Source organism: Cornus florida, unplaced genomic scaffold (assembly GCF_030987335.1).
Source record: "Cornus florida cultivar Cherokee Brave unplaced genomic scaffold, ASM3098733v1 CherokeeBrave_3.0.0_Hap2_Chr05, whole genome shotgun sequence".
Taxonomy (NCBI): Eukaryota; Viridiplantae; Streptophyta; class Magnoliopsida; order Cornales; family Cornaceae; genus Cornus; species Cornus florida.
The window spans coordinates 39,172,112-39,197,286 of NW_026775575.1; the positions used below are offsets into that span (position 1 = coordinate 39,172,112).

At 34.0% G+C, this 25,175-nt stretch overlaps 2 protein-coding genes across 4 annotated transcripts; both read right to left on the reverse strand.

Moving 5' to 3' along the window:
* Nucleotides 1–532: 532 nt before the first annotated feature.
* LOC132306321 (histone deacetylase 8) lies at nucleotides 533–5,417 on the reverse strand. The gene is made up of 3 exons (XM_059803664.1): nucleotides 5,088–5,417; nucleotides 3,150–3,730; nucleotides 533–951 (listed from the first exon to the last, which is right to left on the reverse strand). Exons 1-3 carry the CDS (start codon nucleotides 5,350–5,352, stop codon nucleotides 649–651), a joined length of 1,149 nt encoding a protein of 382 aa, XP_059659647.1. The 5' UTR covers nucleotides 5,353–5,417; the 3' UTR covers nucleotides 533–648.
* Nucleotides 5,418–14,651: 9,234 nt separating this feature from the next.
* On the reverse strand, nucleotides 14,652–25,131 carry LOC132306322 (transcription termination factor MTEF18, mitochondrial-like). 3 transcript variants are annotated; one of them, XM_059803666.1, is made up of 3 exons: nucleotides 22,918–25,131; nucleotides 17,948–18,234; nucleotides 14,652–16,331 (listed from the first exon to the last, which is right to left on the reverse strand). In XM_059803666.1, exon 1 carries the CDS (start codon nucleotides 24,788–24,790, stop codon nucleotides 23,114–23,116), a length of 1,677 nt encoding a protein of 558 aa, XP_059659649.1. In that variant the 5' UTR covers nucleotides 24,791–25,131; the 3' UTR covers nucleotides 14,652–16,331; nucleotides 17,948–18,234; nucleotides 22,918–23,113. The 3 variants fall into 3 exon arrangements, with proteins under 3 accessions (XP_059659649.1, XP_059659648.1, XP_059659650.1); XM_059803665.1 differs by lacking the exon at nucleotides 14,652–16,331 and having other exon boundaries at nucleotides 17,899–18,234; XM_059803667.1 differs by lacking the exons at nucleotides 14,652–16,331; nucleotides 17,948–18,234 and adding an exon at nucleotides 20,316–20,901.
* Between the last annotated feature and the right edge of the window lie 44 nt (nucleotides 25,132–25,175).

Genomic DNA, 25,175 nt, shown 5'->3' on the forward strand with positions numbered 1-25,175 from the left:
TTCAATCAATTTTAGTTGAAGAGAAGATTATTATAATTATAGCAAATAACAATTGCTTTACAATTCTTTGTAATTTCTCATTTTCTCTTGTATCGTACTTTGATTTCGTTTTACAATTGATGTGAAGACGATTTGACTGTCTCCTCTTGGTAAGGAGGCATCAATAACTCTCCAAAAAATATAATGTAAAGAAATTAAACATATAATATCAAATCAAGGCTTAGAGCCACATAATTGAAAAAAATTAAGTGACGGCATTATCTTCGAAATTTAACTAAGATCAGATTTAACAACTTGTATGTCCGTATATGTCCACAATACAAATCAAGTACCTCATTTTCAAACTTTGAAAATATCTTTACGTCACAAAACTAATGACCAACGGACCAAATTTATCCATATAATTACAGTTTTGTGAGCTAAGCTCCCAACTGAAACCGAAAAAAAAAAAAAAACATTCATCAATGTTTTTGCACTTATAGATATAACAAAATAATGAGTTTTTTTAACTTCAACTATCAAAAACATAATATCATAAAAGATAATCATATTATTAATTGTTCACACAGTTATCTGTCGAAATTTTACATCTCACTTAAAAAAGCAAATATAAACTCAACACAAGCTGTAAAAAAAAATAACTTCTGATTAAGCTCCATTTAAGAATGGTACTGTATCTTTCTGGTACTGTTTAATGGATTGAATAACTTGAATGGACAACGCCTCATCTTCCGGGTAATAAGCAATAGGGTCAGACAACGGAGGAAGTGGAAGGTTGAGCACACCTTCAAGTGTTGCATGCAGACAATAAGCTGAGTATGTGACATGGTATCCACCTTCTTGCACAACCAGGAGGCGTCCATCGCTGTGCTTATCAGCCAGACTACGAATGATCAGCCCAATCTCTCGGTAACCCTCCATTGTCAAGCATTGCCTTCCATTCGGATCAAACTAAGCATATGCAGCACAATCCTATAAGTAACTCCAATCTTTATGACCATAGAAATCAATGCATTTAGTGTTAAGGGCATAGAAATATCAAACTATAACTTATCAGCAAATATATATACACACATATATATCAAACTATAATTTTGAGTCTAGGCTACTCAAACTACAATTTTACTTAAACCAAGATTTCTAGTTAAGATATTCAAAAGCAGGTTATACAATCTTTAAGATGATCCACACACACATAGCCTCCATTGGACATTAATAACGTTGATTTCATCACTCTCAATAACTGTACCGTCTTTAATTGGATATACTTCTTCTGAACAAGAAGATTTATCAACTTTTTTAGAGCTTAATCAAATATTTGATCTGGATTTATTCATGTCAGTTGACAGTTTAAGAGAGGAGCCATTGCCATGTACTCTATACCTATCTTTTTCTAGCCATGTAGGTACAGAATAACAGAATGGAGGATATAATATGTGTTAGCTAGGTAGTTCAGAAGGGCTCATCAAGGTATTATCCATCCAAAGAGGGCAAAATGCAATTAAGTCAATGTACATCAATTGTGTAGAATTTGGTCCCTGATGATTCTCAATGTCAGCCAAAAAGGTAGAAATTGAAAAGATATATTAAAAAATAAATTGAAGCTTAAGAGAAAAAACAACGAATAAGGTGTTAATTGCCACTGATGTTGTCCAAGCATGGCTTGTGAGCATAAGTATAGGAATCTTCTTATGGTTACTGATGTGAAATCTTTCCTTTTGATGTGGGGACTCGAAAAGATCCAAAGAAGTGGCAAAGATGGGAATTGTAATCAGAAGAAAATGTTCGAAGTCCTCTCTTCAAACCTCAGTTCAAACATAAAAGTGCTTCCTGGAGTTTCAATAATGATCGAGATTGAAGGATCTTTGTAAAGAGTAGCATCATTGTGGTAGAGAACCTTTCATCAAAATTTGTCTGCATAATCAACACCTCTTCTGCAGAACTGTTGGTAAAGATACAACACACATGCGATGATTGGTCACATAGATCTTCATGTTTCCATAAAACTTATCAACATTGAACCCCATGAGCTATAACGGAACTTTCTGACACTATCATAGAATCATTTTTGGGCCACAATACAAATAGTTTGTGCATCCTGCAACCATATTGAGTGTAACGAGGAAAAGAAAAAACCGAAAAACAAGAACAAGAAAATAAAAAAGAAAAGCTCAGGCAAAGTCAAGAACAAAGCTTGTCATGAAGTATCTCTACACCCATAGGCAAAGGTAAGAAAAGAGAGGTGCTACCACAAATAGTACTTATGAACTATGATAAGAACATCGTAAGAGAACTACTGCAGACCTCAAAAACCTCCTAACAACTGAACTCCTTATTTTCTAGGAGAAACCACCATCAAGTCTTGCATCAAAAAGTTCATTAACAATCAGACAGAAGACCAAATTTTAGCTGCCTAGAACAACAAACTGTGCAAAGAACTTCAGGTTAGCCCACTCTAAAGGAAGAGCTCAAAAGTTATTATTTTGTGGATTATAGGTCAATTCAACAAATAGTGGTACCACCTAGGTAAGAGATCCTTTCTTTTCCTCATCCACTATTAACATTCAGTTTCCATTCGGTGATATTCAGAAGCATCTTCACATTCCAACCCTATATCACATTCAGCACTCACCAAGAAAGGCCAAGGGTCTTCCTCAGTGCATCCAACACAATTTTGGTGTTCAACTTTCCTCCATCAACTAATAGCAAATTTAACAACACATTTATATCTATTGTTAACTCAACTGAAATAGCTTTATCCCCACTCTTTGTGACCAACAACAGTATCTTGTCTCGCCATTTTCATTCTTAAGATTCTAGTTCTTAATGAGTCTGAAAGAGGCCCCACACTTGAACTCAGCTGTCTAATGCAACACTCTCTTTTGCCAGATTAGGACCGCCATGCAAGGATTAAACACTAAGCACAACAAGAAGCATAGTTATCTAGTATATAATTCTTACTATCTTTTAAGGACTTACCCACCGAGGTTTCCTTTCTGGTAAGTTCTATCATTTCATTTATTTAAGGTTCAAGTTGAAAACTTTTTAACATGGTCATAGCGGAATAGCCCACACCCTACAAGTACTTTAATAATAATTCTAAATTTAATTACAAATATTAAAAGGAATCAGCAACATGATAAACTTACAGCACTTGAGTCTTGGCCGACAACCAAAACTATCATAGCAGGCTCAAATTTTTCAACAGCCGGGACAACCAACTCTGTCATGGCATACTCGTATCCCCTATCCCCAGTCCCATTTGGGAGAGGTATATTCAAATTATACCCAAGGCCATCCCCAGCACCAAGCTCAACAATAGTTCCTCTCTGTGGATGAGATGGACCCCACGAACCATGATTCATATGAAGGGAAATAGTGAGAACTTTATCAGAGTGGTAAAACCCCTCTGCAGTGCCATTTCCATAGTGAACATCTATGTCAACCACTGCAACTTTTTTACAACCAGAAGCCAAAGCCAATTGAATAGCAAGACCCGCATTGTTAAGAAAGCAATACCCGTCAGCTTGAGTAGGCTGAGCATGATGACCAGGTGGCCTAACCAACGCATAAGCAATTTTCCCATGCCCATCAAGTATATGCTTCATCGCCGATAACGTAGTGCCAGCAGCTAGAAGAGCAGCATCCCATGAGCCAGGATTCAAGAAAGTCCCAGCACAGAGCATCTTCCCCCCATTTCTATTTTCTTTGACAAGTTCATTCACATATTCTGAAAAATTATCAATTCCTTAAAATTATCAGCCTCAAAACCAGATCAGTTCCAAACATTCTTTTCAGAATAAAGGCTCTTTCTTAATGAATCATCAATATTCAACAATCCAATATCTCTCATGATCTCATTGTGAATTAGTTATCACATCTACTATTTCCGCTGCTTATGTCTGTTAAGAAAATAGTATCTAATACAAACTAAACATGTGTTTCATGTACCAACAGTCCTGTGGCCCAGCGGTACAAGGCTCCTACTTCCCAAAGAGAGGTCAGGGGTTCGAACCTCAGTGGAGGCAGTGTGTGTGAGTCCCAACTAGGAAAAAAAAAACATGTGTTTCATGTGTGTGTTGCATATTTATGACATATTTTATAAGCATTTATTTGGAAAGAAGAAGAAAGTTGTATAGTAGCTAATTATTAACACATTCTGTGGGGGGTTGGTATTAAAGAGCAAACCGGGTGCACGAGACCCACCATTGCGGGGTATGGAGAGGGTTAGATGTAGCCTTACCACCGCATGCAGAGAGACTGTTTCCTCATTTCGAACCCATGAGCTCTGGGAGGACTATGGAGCAACCTTACCATTGCACCAAAAATCGCCCTCAATCACTACCCATTATAGTCCACATCAATTGAGGGTGCTGGAGGGGAAAATTGAATACTGACATAACCGTTGTAAATTATTTGTACAAAGTGACTGACTCCTCTCATGAGTCAACCGGTGTTCACTGTTCTCACACGTTTTACAGGATGTTTTCTTCACATCAATGATCAGACACAAGCTTTGGGATTATTTGCACAAAGTGTCTCCTCTCCTCTCGGGAGTCAAACCCACATTCTCACGTTTGACACTGTACCAGGCAATGACCCCATATTCTTCTAAAAAATACTAAAAATTATCGTAAAACACTTCGACTTACATACAGTAAGATGTTTCCTTCACATCATTGTAGGTAACATATATTCGAATTTTCTTCTCATCATTCAGGTATGACATGACATTGGGGTAGTAAAAAAAACCAATTGAGTCAAATTTTCAAACAGGTATTGCTCAAGTAGTCTCAATTTTCATCCATGAAATAGACTATAGATAGTTCAGTGGTAACATATATTTGAAATTTCTTCTCATCATTCAGGTGTGATATGACATTGGAGTACTAACAAGAACCAATTAAGTGAAACTTTCAAATGGGTATTGCCTATATAGTTAACGGTAAGAACCAATTAAGTGAAATTTTCAAATGGGTATTGCTCAACTAGTCTCAATTCTCATCCATGAATTGCCTATAGATAGTTAACAGTAATGATGGAACAAGAAAAAAGAGATGGATGGTGGGTAGAGGGAGAGAGTGTACCTGGAGTGTGAAAAGTTAGGAGTTCAGAGATGAGAGCAGGTCTGCCCAAGTGCCATGAAATGAAGGTTGAGATAGGACCCCTTTTGAGGATTGAAACAATGTTCTTGACCCTGTCTGAGTTTTCTGGGTGCTTTTCCAGTACCTCAAGAAAACCCGGGTCCATTCCGGTGTCGAATACGCCGGTGCCGGCGTCATGGCCGAGCATCCCCTCGTGCCAGAATACGTGAACGAGATCTGCTGGAGCAGTATCAGGTTGAGCAGCCATGAAGGAAGGAATCACAAACAGTGAGGAGCTATCACGGATATTTCTAGGAAGAGCTGTATTGTGTGTCCCTGTCAGACACCGACGACAGTCCTAAACGCTTTATATTTTTAATCTTGAAAATAATATTAACATAAAAATTGACATATATTTATTCATTTAAAATAAAAATACATTATAATAAATGAGTAAAATACTATATATATATATATGATACATGTATATAAATAAAAATTTATATTTATATATAATCGTGTTCAAATAGTATTTGTCTTACTATTTTAAAATTTAACGTACTTGTGTTCATGTCTGAATTCATGCTGTATAAATATGGAGTATCTTATTTTTTTATTTATTACATAAATGATCAATTAAACAAAGTACGTTTAACAATTCACTACAACTATCGGTGCAAAAAATCATATTCCCCTGAAGAATCTAACTCAACTCGTTTCCTAGTTATTTTATTTTTTTTCCAGTGTTATATTTTAGGGTAATTTATATTGGCTTGGCATATTGGATAGTCGATTATGTGTTTATTACTTTGACTTTTTTTAAGATTAGGTATACATGCTCAAAGACACTTCTAACATTTTTTTCGTCAACCAAATTTTTAAAAATAATAATTAAAATGCATATAATATATTATTATAATTAAATGATATTACTGACTTTCTACACTTAAAAGTTATTTTTCAGCCATACGAGTTTAAAAAACCGTCTGTCCACACCTGAAGTTAGTATAATTTACCCTATATTTTATCCAACATCATCATGTAATGCAATTTTAAGTTCATTGGGCTTAAATTGACAGTGTAACCCTTCAATTTCATTAATATAATAATTTTATAGTAATAATTATGTAAAATGTGTTGAATTCTCAATTCCGTAAAATATATGCATATTATGACATAAACTTACTATAAACTATATATATTTGCATATATATAAACTATAAACTATATATATTTGCATATATATAAATTTACCCTATATATATTTGCATATTATGTATTTTATAGTAATTTTATAGTAATAAATATAATTTTATTAATTATATTTTGCTTTGCATATATGTATTTAATAATTATGCAGGGGTGGAGTGAGGATTTTATTTAAGAGGGGGTACAATGTAGATATTGAAAAAAAAAATCAAAAAATATGACAAATATAATTTTTTTAAATTAAAAGTTAAACAAGAAAAAAATAATTGCAAAATAATATGTTAAATAAATATTGTAAAAAAATATATATAGTTACAAATAAAAGAATCAAAATATAATTAATAATATTTTAATTAAATACAATCACAAATGTATAAAAAGAAAGAAGTGGAAAAAATGAAAAAATACATAATTATACATAAGTGAAAAAAAAAAAAAAACAAAAAATATATGGCGTGGTTGAAGAAGGGGGATATATGTAAATTTTTTTTTTCAAAAACAAATTAAAAGAATTTAAAATTTTTAAGAGGAGTACTATTTAAAATTACCATATAAATATATGTATATAGCATATTATGTAATGTATTAATGTATTACAGTATATTGTGATGTAAGCTTTTGTGAAAAAAATACATATATGCAAAGCTGTTGCACGATTAATTTAATAGTGCATTGAATGGCATGTGATGCAATGAGGCTTGTTCCAAACAGCATAACAATTAAAATTTAAGCAATAAATAGCAAAAATAATGCCTTTTTTTTTTTTTTTTAATAATTATATGTGAATTACAAAATACACCGTAAATCTTTACCAGATTTATCTAACAATTCTTCAAACTAAATTGTTTTGGAAAGAATTGTTTTTGATTTTTTTTTTTAATATTTTGAAAACATTGTATGACTGTTGAAGAATAAAAAGTCAACAATTACAATATTTAAAAAAAAAAAAAAAAAAAAAAAAACCTTCGGAGAATTGTTTTTGAATTTATTTTAATATTTTTTATTTGAATTTATTTTAATATTTTTTAGAACGACAGTTGAAGTATAATAAGTCCACAATTACAGTCTTTAAATAAATAAATAAATAAAAGAGTCAACAGGCTACAATTCTGGGAGTAGCCGTAGAGAGAGTGGAATGAGAGAACAATGGTCGTGAATGTGAAGGCAAATTTAACCTGTCTATTTGAGTCGGGAACGTCATCCATATCTCCATCACTATTTTAGTATAGCTATCTCCATTCCTATTCCAAAATTATTTATTAAACGAAAAGGGGTGGAGACAAGTTTTGTAAAGTACTTTATAATTATATTATGAATTTAATGAAATTAAATAATGAAATAAATTTTCGACTATGGTAATAATTATCTTTCTCTTATGAAAATAAAAACTATATTTAACTTCTCATTTGGAACTTTAAACTTAATATTGTTGTGGGAACATCAAAATAATATTTAGAAATTTTGAAATAAAAATAAATAAAAATAATATTTAGTAATTTGATTAGAATAAACTAGGATTTTCTTAATATTTACATCATATTACTGAATATAAAACAAAGTATAAGAACAAAATTGTAATTTATTACCATAAATGGGGCGAGACGAGATAACCTTTCCCCATTCCCGCTTGATAACCCGTGTGAATTTTCAATCCTAATCCTTGTCTTCATCCCAAAACCATTTAACCATCCTCATAATCGTTCTAAACGAGGTTGGGTGGGGCGGTTATGGGTATTTTACCATCCCCATCCCAGTGCAACTGTCCAAATTTTCATATTAATTGGTTCATTTTCTTTTTGAGTGACCATGGATTTTATAAACTCATTCTGAGATATGGCAAAAATCCTCACCCCGGCAGGGCCCCGCCCCGTTTGGGGGAATGGGAACTGCTTTGAAAAATCCGGTAGGTTTTGGGTGGTTTTGGACAAGGTTTGTTCCGCTTCGAATATACTATAAATTTATTAAATTATCCTTATATACTATGATATATTACTAAAATAGGTTAAGTGTACACACACAGGGGTGGAGGCTGGGGAACATGCCTCCTGGCCTGCCCCGCCCTATATATATAATTTTTATTTTATTTTTTACACATATATAGAAATTAGTATATATGTCCCCTAAAATTATTAGTTTCCAATTGTTTTTTAAAACTTTTTCTATTTCTTCTCATTTACTCTTAGATTTCTTTAATTACCTTTTTAAAAAGTCAAATTTCTCTTATTTAATTATGCTATAATTTATTTCCTTCAAAATTCATTTTTCTTTCCCTTCTTCTTCTTCTTCTTATTTTTTTAAAAGAATTCCCACGATGGCCCACCCTTAAATCTTAAATTCAAATCCTTGCTCCGCCTCAGTACACACACAGAAGGAAAACCTAGTCCTCATTTTTTTTCATGTGACAAGTCTTGTGAAAAAAAAAAAAAAAAAAAAAAAAAAAAGAGCCTAACTGCTCCACCCTACTCAAACCACACGAGAGTATCTAGCACTTGCTTTGGCCTTACAAATTACAATAATAATTCGAGAACCTTTAATTCTCTGGCATTTTATCAATGTTGGTTTTTCAGTGTTCTTTGGGCAAACTGTTCATGTTTTATTTAATGAAATATATATATATATAGCTGTTTCAGAACTATTTCTGAATTGTATTATGAATTCTGACATTTTATTCAATTGCTATCTTCTGAAATTTCAGAATAAACCAGCACTAAGATTGAAACTTGAAAAAGTAATCAAATTCATAGGGAGAGGATTTTCAAAGTAGTTTGCCCTAGTTATACGCAATTCATATAATTTTTCCCATTTTATTTTTTCATGGACCATCTAGCCCACCCATAAGATGTTTCAACTGATTCACAAGGGTGAGCCCAATGTGAGGTTTAAATGGGCTGATTTAATGGATATCACACCTGACTACTGGTTTGTCCATTTTTATTGTTGGGCCATTTATCCTGATTCATTTAAAAAAATTTGGAACACTCCCAACAAGCAATGCAAAAAAAAAAAAAAAAATTGCTAATAGCAGCAATTTTCATTTAAGGAAGAGAATTTATTGAAATCCAAACATAGGATTTTATTCCAAGTTCAGAAATGAACTGTCAACATCACCTTAGTAACCATGGAAAATGAATGAAATAAATGTACGTAGTACTAAGCATCATAGTAAGGAAAATAAATAGTGGTCAAGAACCAAAGTTAACTAACACATAATCTACCACCACCACCTCACATCACTGTGCAAGCATTAGGGTTCTCATCACTGAACATGCCACCCTGATAGTAATGCGGCGGTGGCGGCGGCAGTTCTGCTGAGTAATAATAGTCAGGCTGCGGCGGCGGCAGTGCTCGTCGAGGACCATAACTTGATGGTGGTGGCATCAAGCTAGGAATTGGCGGCGGTCCTTGCAGCATGTACCTAGGCGGCGGTGGCGGCGGCCCATATGGCCCTCTATTATATTCAGGGAAGTCCATTCCATAGTACCCGCCACCATGACCATGCATATAATTGTCATTGTAAGGGTCATTGAAATTCATCCTTAAACACCTGGAGTGGATTAGGTCTATACTGTTGAGACCTCTGATGCGTGCCATATGCTCAATTTGGGCCATATGGTGTGGCCCAATTCCTGGTGGTCCTGGTGGTGGGCCTGGTGGACCTGGTGGCGGGCCATCACCTGGTGGTGGGCCTGGCGGGGCTGGCGGTGGATCTGGCTTTTCTTCCTTCACAAAACATAATTCAAATTGCATAAGTATTTTCACAACACAATAATATATAATTGTAAAGGAAATAATAATAATAACAAAGATATAAGAACGTTTTGTGTCTTCAACCAACTTCATACTATTTATTCAAAAAAGATCAACCCAAAAGAAAGATAAATTAAAAAAACCTCAAAATTAAATAGAAGATGTAATTAACTAAAAGAATTATATTAACGAAATGATGAGAAATCTGTAGTTTTGATCTTGAAATTCTGTTAGTAACTACTGATTGGTGATACTTTTTTTGAGGAAAAAAAAAATCTAAACAAGTACAATCAATAAAAACACAATATTGTGGGTGCAAAATAAATTATAAAAAATTTGAAATAAAAGTTGCCATGAAATGCTTATAATATGACAAAGGCAATGATATTACCCCAAAAAGAAAAAAAAAAGGGTATATGCTAATGTTACCAGTGTTTTTCTCCTTTTTGTGTGTGTGAAGATGATAGAAATACTTCATATATATATATATATATATATATATATATATATATATATAGCCGAAGAATGTAAGAACTACGTGCAGCGTTACCATTAAAATTATATACCGTTGTGAAATAAAATTATGTATAGATCACTTTTAAAACAATATAAAATATGATATATAGAACATTAACACTAAAGTTATACAAATCTCTTTGTTCGGTTTGAACAGAAAACCAAAGTTATACCCCTTTGTGAAATCAAAGGATATATAGAGATCATCGATCTTTGAAACAATATAGAAGATGATACACACACACACACACACACACATACCTTGGGAGGAGGAGGAGGAGGAGGAAGCATCACCGAGTAATCCATTGAAGAGAACGAACTTGAAAACACAGACAACTTTTGTCTAATGGGAGGGATTGATAAATAACCTTTTTGTGGTTATGGGACCATTTATATATATATATATATATATATATGTTAAAACAGTAATTTAAATTTGGAAACCAAATCTTCCATTAGTTGTTAGATCTTTTGATTTAATCTCTTTTATATTGATAAATTAAAATATTTAGACATATTTTACCAGCCTTTTTTACTATTTAACTCAAAATGTAAATTGACTATTAACCAATATTTTAAAAGTTCGTCACTACAATCCAATACGAAGATCCTTTATTTTTATTATTTTATTTTATTTCGGAAAGCATATGTGTGTGCATGTGTATGTGAATAAATAAAAATTCAAGTAGGAATAATAAAACTGATTACTTGTAAAGCTTATTTGTTCTAAAAATAATTCCTACTTTAAATTCATTTATTTGCATATATAGATTTATAGAAAATCCCCAACCTAAATTTCCGCTACAAGACTTCCTTAAATCATCCATCACCTCTCTCTTTCCTTCTGGAGCAGCCTTCACTCTCTCTCTTTTTCCTTCCTTTCTCTGAGGCTTTTACCAAAAATGTTATATATATATATATATATATATATATATATATATATATACACATTTACCTTTTGTAAAAAAATGAGAGGAATCCCACTTACCACTTAGATAATCATATACTACATGAATTTTCTTTCATAAACTAGAAGGTCAAGTAGTTAATTTTGTTTTTTAACTCCACAAGTGGAATTATTAAAAGAAAAGTGAAGTGAATGAAAAAAAAAAATTGATTTTCTAGTATGCATTTGGTTAAGATAAAAATTTCTTAAAGAAAATTGTAGGAAAATATCATATTATAGTTTGGATAATTAAATTACCCTTATTTTATAAAATAATAAAATAATAAAGAATTAGTAATAAAATATATTTAAAAAATAATAAAGTTTTCAATTAATTTAGACCTTTTGAAGTACTATTATTCATATATGAAAAAAAACAACTATGAATGGAAGTCAAGTTGATTAAAAATAAAGTCTAAATTAAAAAATTGATGTTATTTCCAAATATAAAATGAAGTTATTGGGTAAAATAAAATTAATGAAATTGTTAGGTCAAATAGGAACACTAAATAAAAAGACATGCTTTCATGGGAAAATAAAATTTCTCCAGAATCCTAATTTTCTACCACTTTTCCTTTTCTATGTAACCAAATTATAAAAAAGTTTTAAAATTTTCTATTTCTTTTCTTTTCCATTTGATTTTATCTGACCAAATGAAGCCTTATCATTATTAATTAACATAATGAAAAGATGCAAGTTATGTCAAGTAAATGTCATTCATTTAATTTAGGTAATAATTTCTATTAAAGTAATAATAAGAAAAAAATAATATGCTCCCCTGTAACCCTGTCTAATTAACTGATCGACTACACTATAATAATAATAATAATAATAATAATAATAATAATAAAAGTTACGGGTTCCCACAGCATACCATCCTAAAAAGAAATTTAAATCATACCTACCTGATTTCTCAGCACGATTAGGTCCTTCGGGAATGTGTAATTAATGTCCACTAATACTCTTTAATGAAATTGGATTTAAATAATTATTTTTTTTACTTATTGGATTTAATTCAAGTGTAAAAAATGTTAAGAAATACGCTACAGAATACATATATATCTAAATACGCTACAAAAGTCATAAGGGTTTTAACGAGACTTTATTAAAAAAAAAAAAAAATTATATCTTTTAAAAAAAAAAAATATTAAGAAATTAGAAAGAAAATTTACAAATTTATAATAGAATAAATATAGATATAAATATATAATGTGAATTGGGATTTTTATCATTAACTAATTATAGAATTCGAATTGGTTACTCAATTCATATTTGATTGATTGGATTCAAATTGTCCTAGCTTAATTTACCTTTAGCTGTTTGGAAATTTTAAATATCAATATTTGCAATCTGGTCCTAACTATAAGGATATAAATCTTTTACTTATTATTGCTCCTCTTGTAACTTAAAGTATGAAACCTTTAAAATGAACTTAAAACCTAAAGAAAGTACTGGGTGCTGATACTGTAATTGAAAATTTTGAATGCTATTAGAATTTGAGGCTTTTTGCCATTTGTGTGTCTCGTACAAACATTTGTATGACTCACCTATTTATACTATTCAATGAATTCTTCTAGTACGTGAATTTAATACATACAATGAACCAAAATATTTGATATAAATCAAAATGTTTCATGTACTAGCAATTATTATGAGATTTTTTGCACCATCCCAAGTACTGCTTAGTCTACGTAGATGAATCTAGACAAGTCTAGATTAATCTTCCAACAAAAGATGGCTGAGTAAGATAACTCATTTGTGTTTGATTGGTTGAAAATTTCATCAACCAGACATACGAACATTAGTAAATTTTCTCATATGTTGGTGTTCACATATTTGTATAGTAATAATCAATAGTAGAAGGAAATTTTTTAAAAAAATTATTAAATAGTAGCATTATAAATTATCCACCATGGATATAAGTTGGTCTCTCGAGAACCATCAATTATCATTGAGGTTAAATATTAATACTAGAGGGTCATGTGCAGTCGCTTTGAAGTTGCGAACGATATGGTCCCATTTTATGGTCTTATACTTGGATTTATGATTTATTTAGATACAATTCAAAATGCACGTGAGTTACTAATTATATTTGAAATGTCATCTACTTTTGTGCAATCATTTAGATTTTTGATATGGATTTGTGCAATCATTGAGATTAATTGATATTGTTGCTTTTAATCACAAGCCACATTTTTTTCTTTGCAATATTATTTATTACCATCTCTTCATTATCATTTTCTCAATATTTGCTTTTGTAAATGGACAACTATACGTCCCTTCAATTTCTCTATAGGAAGTTTTCGTATTTGTTTTTTTGTTTGTCTTAGACCCCTATCCATGCACTAATTTATATTTGTTGTTATTGCAATTGGCCTTACAAAAAACACTCTGAAATTTGTGGGTGTTTTTGCCACAAAAACACTATTTGATAAGGTGGGCTACATATGTTCTGATTTGTTTGTCTACTATATTGTGCAAGCATCTCAAGAAATGTTCAACCTGTGGGTAAGCTGTTACTTTATCAAATTTCATTATTTGAGATACCTGCCCTTGTCATGGTCTATTTATCCATTCCCCCCCTGTATTTTGTTGTATTTATAGCTGTCTTTGCTGTCCTTGTCAAATTATTAGTTTGTCATTGATGGGTCACAATATGTGTGATCTTAGGATAAATTATTATATGGTTCCGCTAATCACAACTCGACTCGCAAGCAAAAATTTAAATAAAATTGGTCCTATACAATCATAACTTGACACGCAAATAAAAATCTGAATAAAGTTAACACATTTGTTTGCGTGTCGAGTTGTGATTGTCCAGGACAAACGAGTGCAGTTCTGGACAATCAGAACTCGACACAAGCAAAAATTTGAATAAAATTGACCCATTTACTTGCGTGTTGAGTTGTGATTGTCCAGGGCAAGTGAATTGTGATTGTCCGGGATTATATGGTCTTGGACAATCACAACTCAACACGTAAGCAAAAAATTTGAATAAAGTCAACGAATTTACTTGCATGTCGAGTTGTGATTTAAAAATTTCTCCATAAAAAAATGTTACTATTTTTTTTTATTGTATTTTTTTATTAGTGTACACCTTCTAATTCTTTGTGTGACAACATTGGAATGCAGGTCAATTTTTGGTCAGGCCCAGACAAATAATATTCCCTCAACCTGAAACCAGAAGAGAGAGACTCCATATACGTATAATCTTCCTGTCCTAACAAGTTTTTGTAGTTGACTAAAGAATTTTTTGCTGGTGCTTCTTTCATTCATCTGCAAATGTGCCCTAATTGCTGAGATTGTTCTGGTTAAATAGAAATGATTAATGGCTAAATTTTCCTGCACTACCAATGTGATAGGAGTTTCTTGCCCCATGCTTAAATTTGACTCCAATCTAACCTCAATAACACCTACGCATTAACATAACCTTTCAAAAAAAAAAAAGAAAAAAGAAAAAAAGAAAATGATATTCAGGTCTAGTGGCCTACTTGTCAAACTGGAACAATTAAGTCTAATTACTCATGTCAAAATACACACACACACACACTAACGTCAACCATAAATCCATTTCATATAATTCTTGTGGCTGATTTTTTAAAACGGCTTTATTTCACTTGCTAACAAAATTTTCTTTCCTTTTTTTTAAATTTCAAATTAATTTAAGAATTATCATGACAAAATATAGTATTAATGAACATAATATGTATAAAGACACAACCTGAGAACTAAAGGCAGTGACAGAGCCTACAAAGAACTGCCATTTTTCAAGCTCCAACAACCTAAAGGCACACAACCTGAGAACTAAAGGCACTACTAACAGAGCCTACACAGAACTACCACCAACAATAAGATGGAACACTGCAACAAACATATCTGCAAAATACACAGCAAACAGTTGAAACTGAGGCAACCAGGAGCATTTGAGAAACTAACATACAAGTACGGCTGCAACAAAAAACCTACCAATGCTAACAACTATCTCAAAAAACCCTAGAAATACTTACTGGAAAAAGAAAAAAAAAAAAGCTGCAACAACCACCAACATACAGCCACAAGAAAACCTACTACAGAGGCAAACCGGCCAGAAGCGACTGAGAAGTCTAGAACATAACCACAAACCGAGCAACAACCAACAATCAAACATTAACCCACTCCAGCCCAGCCCCGGGAACGATGCAAGAGCTAGGGAGAGACCAAGAAGATGCAGTGGATCTAGCAATAGCTGAATCTCTGAACTTCAAAGTAGTTAATTTGCACTAACCACATCCTTGATGACTGCAATGATGGAGGACTGAGGAGAAAATTTTCCTGCAAAATTCTGAAATTCCTCTCTCCAAATGGCACACACAACAACCAGATACCGACCGGCATAAGTAGAAACTAATTAGCTTTATCAGAAAGAAAATGAATTGAACATGGAAGAAAATGGGTATGAGAAGCTTGGCACAACATGGTTCATTTGCATCCAAAGCTAAAAAGTAATAGAGAGAAAAGCAAAAAGAAAGGGGAAAGGGAGTATCTTTAACATTTGAAAGAAAGAAATGGAGAAGTTAAAGGGCAACAATGCATAAATTTTATCTCACCTTATCATTTTCACGAATTTTTATTTTACAAAGCAAAGATGAAACATGCAAGGAAGGCCATAGATTATTACTTTGCATTCCATATACTCATGACTAGCTTCTTGAATTCGTTAAGAAAAAATGACCTCCAATGAAGCATCTCCTAGAAATAAAAGTGCTAGAGAACAATGTGATATAAACCATAACTCAGCAATCACTAATCCTCACCCCTATAAACCGAAATAAGAGCAAGTCCCATGTCCCCTGTACACCAATATAAAGCCACTCATCAATTTCAAAGCACAAGTATGTGATAGGAGAAAGTATGAACTGAACATCTTTTAAACATGGATTGAAAATTTACTCTAGCTTAAATATAATATCGGCAATAAAAATTGACTGAACACCTACTAAATTTACTTTTAAAATTGAAGCCTTGACATTTTAAGTTCCAAACTTGAACTAATAAATTCCTCAAGACTCAGTCATGACTACAGAAGAATAACATATGGTCAGTAGCTTCACATCGATTTCAAAGCACAAGTAACTAATTAGAACTAATAAATTCCTCAAGACTCAGTCATGACTACAGAAGAATAACAGATGGTCAGTAGCTTCACATCGATTTCAAAGCACAAGTAACTAATTATATAAATTATGGACTGAAAATTAACTAAAACATGAACTGAAAATCTACAGTATTGACCATATATTATCAGCAATAAACATGCACGGATGAAATCCAGAAATTGTAACACTAGCAACACAGATTACTAGGAAAAATCTAACTAAAAATATATGCACTTTTAAAAATAATCAACAATCATTGATTGTTGAAATTAGCTTAAGAAGAAGAACTAAATGCAGATCTATAAAAATAAAAAGAAAAAAAAAAGAAAAAGAAAAAGAAAAGAAGAAGAACTAACTGCAATAGCTCTTCTCATAGAGGAGCTTGCGGATGGGGCAGGAGATGGGCTGGTGGTGGAGGAGATTAGGTTTGGGGAAGAAACGATTTTGATCTAGGGTTTGGGGAAGCCAAATTGTCTTCGTTTGGCTCAAATCATTTCTTCACCACCACCAATTATAGGCCAAAATGATTTTGATCCTATTGTTTGGATCGTTTCTTTAATCTAGGGTTTGTTCTCTTGAGGCTATTGAATCCTGAGGCAAAACCAAATTGTCTGGGTCATCTGGATCTTCTTGCTCCTGTCGTTAGGCACAAAAGCAAATAGGGTGCAATGATTTTATTTCCACTACAGTGTCCTTCTCTCCCGCATCCGCTGCAGTATTTCTTTAAACATAATGGATAAACGACTTTTTGGCGTTTACAAAATTGTGCCTTCCCCTACAGTACTGTTTTAAAAATGTATAAACTATTTATAAACAAAACAAAGATTATCGAACATGTTTTTCTTCCTGATTTGTTTAAATTAACAATAAATGATAAACATATATAGTTACCAAACAGGTCCTATATAAATGCGTAATTTATTGGACATTCATTTGTGTTACTAAACACAGCAGCAAAGGCCTGCCGGCCCTGCCAACTAATAAAGTGAAGAAAAACTAGGTCTTCCTAAGTACCAATGTTACAGAGAAGTGGTAGGAGGATCAAAAGATTATTTTAGAGTGACCATTTTAAAGGGGTTGCAGCTACATGAATAGTAAAAATACTTGGGGCATCTGGACATGTCAATCCATTTGTTTTGGCATTTAAAGGGAATTATCACAGGGAAAAATGATTCATCATCCAAACATGAAGTCACAACTAAAAAACACAAACTGAATAAATCAAAAAGTGCAGCGGTCAAGCAGTAGAGAAGCAGAGGGCAAAATGAATAATCGCAAGATCTTATTTTGTCAAAATAGATTAATCTAACCTCAATCAGAATAATATTAATCATCCAACCACTAAAATTAACTAGGGCCCATTGATGGTAAAGGCCCGGACTGATGAGCATGAGGTTGACTGTTCAAGCATGACAGCAATCATTTTGTATAAAATGATACAAAAGGTTAGATCCGTAGACAATCTCCTCTTCCGGCAGGCCGCGTAGACAGCGCATGCATTGCATAATGCAGATCCAACCTTAAAATTCTTCTGGCTAATTCATCTGGAATATTTTGACATGTTTCCACCAGTGGTACCAGTAAACTGACCTTATCCCTGCAAGTTTAATTCAGCAGAGGTGAGAAACAACCATCTCAGCTGAAAAATGAGGATTAGATTCAGTCATAAACAACAAAGAAGCATCATCACCATCTCCTCAGATTCAGTCATAAACAAGAAAGAAGAATCATCATTATCAGAAAAATGAGGTATCACTCTAAAATGATTAGGAAAAAACACTTTCTTTTTTTACTTTGGTTGATTGTTGTGTTGTTGTAGTTGGTGGTGGTGGTGGTGGTGGTGGTGGGGTGTGTGTGTGTGTGTGTGTGTGTGTGTCGGGGAGGGGGTGTAAGGGGGAATGGGATGGTATATGGAGAAAAATGGCAGAAAATTATGGTCCAAAGAAACAGATGTTACAGTAATATGATTAGTCCGTTTTATAAGACATGTAATTTTGTAATAGGCACCCGACAATTCTAGTCACAAAGCAAGTGTATCTAATTAGAAACATAATAGTGGAGGTCCAAACTATGCCGATTTTCCATTCACGTCCACCCAATCATCATCTGCCCCTGGCACGGTAAATGTCTGTTCTAAATTGTATTCCATGGTACTTGCAGTTTACTTACCGCCCCTGGCACGGTAAATGTCTGTTCTAAATTGTATTCCAAGGTACTTGCAGTTTACTTACCGCCCCTGGCACGGTAAATCTCTCTCTCTCTCGGTAAAAAGAGAAATCTCATATAGTTCTGTTCCACTTTTTTATTTTCTTTATTTTTTTTAAGGCACACTAAAAGATTACATCAAATTCCAGGAGAAAAAGCTAATTAGTAACACTACAAAAATAGAGAAGCTGCTGGAAAATGAACTTGCCTAGTTCATTCATTCTGAGACTTGGGGAATAATATTGGTGTGTTCCTTGTTGGCAATGATTAAAAAAATCCATGAGATGCTTTTCAGTAGGACTAGTCAGTCCAATAGGTTTCGTAACTTCTTGAGTGATTGAAGTGAAATGCTAAATGCATAGCTTTGTAATCACTACTTTTCTCCTTAAAAGTGTGTGAAGCTCATGGCTTTAAGTGTGAGACTTATAGAAAATGGCTTATAGAATGGGAGGGTATATGGAGAAAGATGGCAGAAAATATTTCCTCTCCTTAAACTGGTCCAAAGAAACAGATGTTACAGTAATCTGATTAGTCCATTTTATGAGACATGTAATTTTGTAATAGGCACCTGACCATTCTAGTCACAAAGCAAGTGTATCTAATTAAAAACATAATGGTAGAGGTCCAAACTTTTCTGATTTTCCATTCACGTCCACCCAATCATTGTCCGCCCCTGGCATGGTAAAAGTCTGTTCAAAATTGTATTCCACGGTACTTGCAGTTTACTTATTATCCCTCTCTCTCTCTCTCTCTCTCTTGGTAAAGAGAAACATCATATAGTTCAGTTCCACTTATTTTTTTTTTAAGGCACACTAGAAGATTATATCATATTCCAGGAGAGAAAGCTAATTAAGCAATTCGTAGAGAAGGAATTCTATTCAGGTGATGCTCATGACTATCAGTGTTCGTCAACTGCAGTTCTATGCTATCATGAGTACCTAAAGAAACTCAGTTAAAAACAGAATAATTGAAATGGAACACTACAAAAATAGAGAAGCTGCTGGAAAATGAACTTGCCTAGTTCATTCATTCTGAGATTTGGGGAATGTTTGTTAAAGGCGCTCCTAGGCTCAAAGCGCAAGTCAAGCGCCTGTTGTCATCCCAGGTGCACTGATGTTCACTAGGCGCACGCCTCAGTTGCCCCTCGTCCTATTTGTCAGGCGCGCCTCACTGTTTTTTTTTTTTTTAAATGATTATTCTATTTCTTAAGCCAAAAGGGTACTTTTGGCAACTTAATAAACAAATAAGAAAGCCTAAGCGTATGAGAGAAGGAACTTTTGTTCAAAAGAATAAACAAATAAGAAAGTCCAAGAGTCAAAGTGTCAATAGAACATAGAAAGAGTGAGACTGTGAGACGAACGACGTAGCCATGACAGTTCTTTCTTCTCCTCTACTCCTCTACTCCTCTCTTCTCATCTTGATTACTTCTCTCTCTCTGTCTAGTTCTCTTCTGTGTCTTTTTTTTGGGTGGGGGGGCTCTATTTTTTCTCCTTTTTCTTCTTTAACACTTTCTCTCTCTTCTCATTTACTTCTCTCTCTTCATCTACTTATTTTGTCTCTGCGTCTGTTTTGGCTCAAATTTTTTTTCCTTTTCTTGTTAACAGTTTTTTTCGTGTGCGCGCGCGCGCACTCTGTTTTGCCTTTCAAGAAAACAAATTTGTGCTCTGTTTTATGGTTCTTGAATGCTTATATAGTTGATGGATTTACCTTTTTATATATGATATTGATTTTTAGAATATTGATAGAGTTATGAGATATGAATGCTTTTATGGTAGTTTAAATTTTCAATTGTGCGCCTCACTTCACTCAGGCGCGCGCCTCGCCGTGCGCCTCATGCCTAGGCTCCAAAGGACCTCTAGCGCCTTGAGCCTTTAATAACATTGGGTGTGTTCTTTGTTGGCAATGATTAAAAAAATCCATGAGATGCTTTTCAGTAGGACTAGTCAGTGCTATAGGTTTCGTAACTTCTTGAGTGATTGCAGTGAAATGCTAAATGCATAGCTTTGTGATCACAACTTTTCTCCTTGAAGGACTTGGTGCTATCCCTGGTTGATGGCTCCTGCCACAAGATGATGGTGTTAGGAAATAGCGTCATCAAATTTTATGCTATTGTTGATGTTTGTCATGCACAACAAGAAGAATATTTGTATATCAGTCTATTGTCTTCATTAAAGGTGTGTGAGGCTCACGGCTTAAGTGTAAGACTTGTAAAAATGCCTTGGTGCTCAATCTCATAAGCCAATGCTTGTGACTCCTGCTAAATTAATGAGGAATCATTGGCTCTTTAATTTATTACCAAATATATGGTTTCTTTTATCTGACCATCAATGTTCACAACAGGTGTACTTCTCCAGACATCTATGGCTAAACGTGATTATTGTAGACAGAATCCCCCTACTTGTTTAAAAAGGAAACTAATCAGGAATACAAAGTTCAGCTTTGGAGACATTATAGAAGAAATATAGCAGTATAGCACCAGAAGTTTTGAAAAATACTCGTGAATCTTAAAATTTCCAGTAGAAGGAAAAGGATTAATTAGAAAAATGTAAGAGCAACAACTAAAGTTAGAGTATATCACATATAAATAAATAGCAATAGCATTACATCTAACCAGTCATATAACCTCATTGTTTTCCAGCAAGCATCATCCACATAACTTTTCATTTTTATGGTTTACTTTTTTATTTTTTTATTTATTTATTTTAATTTTTTTGGGTTTTTATTTTTTTTATTCACAGGGAACCAAAAAAATTAAACAGAACTTTGCCATCTTCTAGTGATCTAATAGGACTTTGTATTTAACTGGAAATCTTAGTCAATGAGACCATATATATATGATCTAGTGAAGATGATTGACTGAGGGCAAAAAAGAAAAGAAAGATCAACATGGGAGATTGCTGCATATGATAGCTTATGGTTCATCAGCTCTGGAGGAAGTGGCATATTTTCTGCCATCAAAGTTTCGCAAAATGACTTGATATGACATCAACTTCAACATGATCTGATGGGATCAAAATTGGCTTAATAACTTTTGTTAAGCCCTGTCTATGAGTCTTTCAAATATCTTCTCATTAAGCCCTGTCTATGAGTCTTTCAAATAACTCCTTATGCGATCCCATATTACACAAGACTTAACAAAAACCCACAAGCTAAATTAGAAGTTAACAGATAGACTAAGAGAAGTGCTTTTAGATAGAATATCATAAAATGTCATTGTCTTGATAGTGGAAGAACGGTGTGGGATGTATGCTTCTTGAGGCTGTTTCACGATTGGGATATGGAGGAGGCGATTGGCTTTCTGGAATTGATGTATCGTAAGGAGACAGTCGGGACTTCTGACTTTTGTGTGTGAACGCCATCTTCTCATGTGCACTTTGATGTTCAGTCATTTTATTGTTGTATTGCGGATGTTCCTGGACAGCCCTTTCCATGGAGGGCCATATGGTGAACAACGGCGCCCCTCAAAGTAGTGTTTTTTGCATAGACATTTGTTTTGGGAAAGATTTTGACTCAGGACAATCTTCAAAGAAGAAGACAGATTGTGGTCAACTGGTGTTTTATGTGCAAAAATGACGAGGAATCAGTATCATCTTCTTTTACATTGCCCAATGGCTTGAGATTGTTGGCTTTTCTTTTTGGGTTTGTTTGGGATTCACTGGGTTATGTCACGCTCTACCAGAGGCTTGATTGAGGATTGGACAGGTTGTATAGTGACAGCCCAAGTTCGTGATTCTTGGAGGGTTATGTGTTTGGTGGTGTTTGTGGCTTGAAAGAAATAGAAGATCATTTGAGGGACAGGAAAATCATATTGGGTGTTGAAGTTCTCCATCCTTAGCACTCTTTTTTGTTGGGTTCTAGGGTGAAATTGTAAATCCTTGGGTGAGCTTGTAGAGTTTTTGGATTTGTTGAGAGTTTAGTGGCCCTACTTGGCCTTGTGTTGTTTTTTGAGGGATGTGTTCCCCTTTTGAATGCTTTTAATGAAATTTTACTAATAAAAATAAATAAATAAATAAACTGTCTAACCAGTGTGGCAGAAGACAAATAAAAACTTATTAAGAATTCAAAATGCAGTTACCTGGTCTCAGATCTTTCTTGCTTCGTGCTGGTTAAACTGATCTTAAAAAAAATGGCCTCAGTCTGCAATATATTTCTGAATATGCTGGATAATGGATGAGTCATAAGAGTTACAGAATAAGTATCCCTGTGTCAACCTTGAGACAATTTGCATGGGAGAGTTGGTAGAAGTACAAGTGAAAAGTTCGTCATGATTTTCAATCAGAAGAAATCTGTCTCTTCAGCTTCTGCCAAACTTCAGCGCCTCTGGGGTGATTAATTACATACTGATTCATGAATATTTTATCTGTGCATGCGACAATAGTGCTCAAAGCCAAATTGCGTTCTACAGTCCCTTGATCTTTGAGCCAATTATACATTGAGAACCTAAGCTTGACCCTCTGAATTGTGTAGTTAAGATATGCTGGAAATGCCACTAAAGATGACGAGGGATACCCCAGTTCATTTACAAGAAAATCAATCTTCATATTAATCACCTCCTTTTTTTGGTTAAGAACTTGAGGAGCTAATTTGATCATAACTTTAACATCCTTCTTATTCAAACCAGCATTCACAAAACAATCAAATCTCTCCTGAAGTTCTTCTCCATTGCCTCGGAACACTTTGAGAGCTTTTCTCATTTCGTTTGAGTCTTCAGCGATTCCCAAGTCCAACAAGAACTTAATCTTCATCGTCTTTGACCTTAGTTTCGCCCCCGAGTTTGGTAACGGTTTCAGCCTTGATCCAAGAACCCAATTCTTCAGCTCTTGTGGGTTCTTTTTGATGATTTGACAGAGTCGCGTCTTCCCAGTACTCAAGCCAACAATTAAGCTGTTGAGTTTCTTTAGATGACATGAACCCAGCAATACGGGGTGTGAACGAACAATCGTCTCAATCTCTTCCACTTGCATCTTAATTTCGATAAAAAAGTGATAGCAATGCCTCAAATTGCAAACGAAGTGCTCAACCTGGACTTGTGGGAACTGCAGAAACATAGAACATATCTCATTCCTCGTGGCACCAAATTTCATTAAGAACCCGATTAGTGTAAAGGACATATTTCCAGAATTTTGGAATAGAAGTCCCGGATGCTGACAGATTATACCTTTTAATTGCTCCTCACTGCAACCCATATTGCTCAATAAGCATAAAAGCTCAAACATATGGCTCCAATTATAAGAATTCCCCTCTAATAAATGCCCCTCAATACAACCATATTCGATCCCAACAGACTTGAATTTTTCTAATATCTTAGGAAGCTCCCTATTTGTATCCCCAATCAAAAGATAAGGACTTGAAGAAACAATCTTGATTACAGTAGACTGGTTCAACCCCATTTCTTCAAAAGCTTGAAGCTTTGACTGCAAAACACCATCATCATATCTGAAAACTTCCGTTGCTTCCTTGTAGATCCTTCCGATCTTATTTCGTGCAATACCATAATCACACAAAACATGAAAGTTTTTTAGCAAAGTTTCATCATCATTCAGAAACATTAAGTTACGAGGCAGAAGTGTAGAATACTCGGAAGGTTTTAAACCAATGCTCTCAAAAAAGGGTTCAAACTCGTTAATGGGGTGGTACCGCAACAACCGTGTTATGGACCACCCAACATCTACTTCATTCTTGAACTTCTTTAACAGCTTTTCAAGGAAAAGTGGTGAGTTTCTGCTCATATCATCAGCATCCATATACTGCAAGCTTCTAGTGGAATGCAGGTATTCCAATAAAGCAGCTTGGGCTTCTTGCTGAGAGGTAAAATTAGTTCCGAAATACCTACGGTATTGCGCAATGTGGTGCGACCCAGTTGCCCAAATGCTTGTTTTTGATGATCTAAATTGGTTTTCATAGAAATTTAGAGAAACCCATCTGAGAAGTTTCAGTATATGGGTCATGGCGATGAGATTTTCAGTGTATGATGCAAAGGAAATATTAAAAAGGGACAAGTTTAAGCAATACAATAGCTATTATATATGAAGAATCAACCGACCTTTTGAACGAATAGAGCCGTCCTGTTCGTGCACGTCCACCAACCAGACGGCCACCGGATTGAGATGATCGAACAAATCCATTGGAGCTTGCTCTTAATCGATGCTCTAGGTCACCGGAACTGCCACTGCTAACGGTGAACTCTTACCTTATCAACGGCTGTTCCGAGAGTTATTAATCGATGTTCTAGGTCACCGGAACTGCCATTGCTCTTATCTAAAATGAACAGCATTTACAAGAAGACCCATTAGGGTGGCAAATGGGTAATTTGGGCGGGTTATAATTGAATGG

Coding starts and splice junctions, on each gene's coding strand:
- LOC132306321 (XM_059803664.1), bottom strand. CDS start 5,352: ATGGCTGCTCAACCTGATACTGCTCCAGCAGATCTCGTTCACGTATTC. Junction 3,731..5,087: donor CCTAACTTTTCACACTCCAG/GTACACTCTCTC, acceptor ATAATTTTTCAG/AATATGTGAATGAACTTGTC. Junction 952..3,149: donor TCGGCCAAGACTCAAGTGCT/GTAAGTTTATCA, acceptor GCATATGCTTAG/TTTGATCCGAATGGAAGGCA.
- LOC132306322 (XM_059803666.1), bottom strand. CDS start 24,790: ATGACCCATATACTGAAACTTCTCAGATGGGTTTCTCTAAATTTCTAT.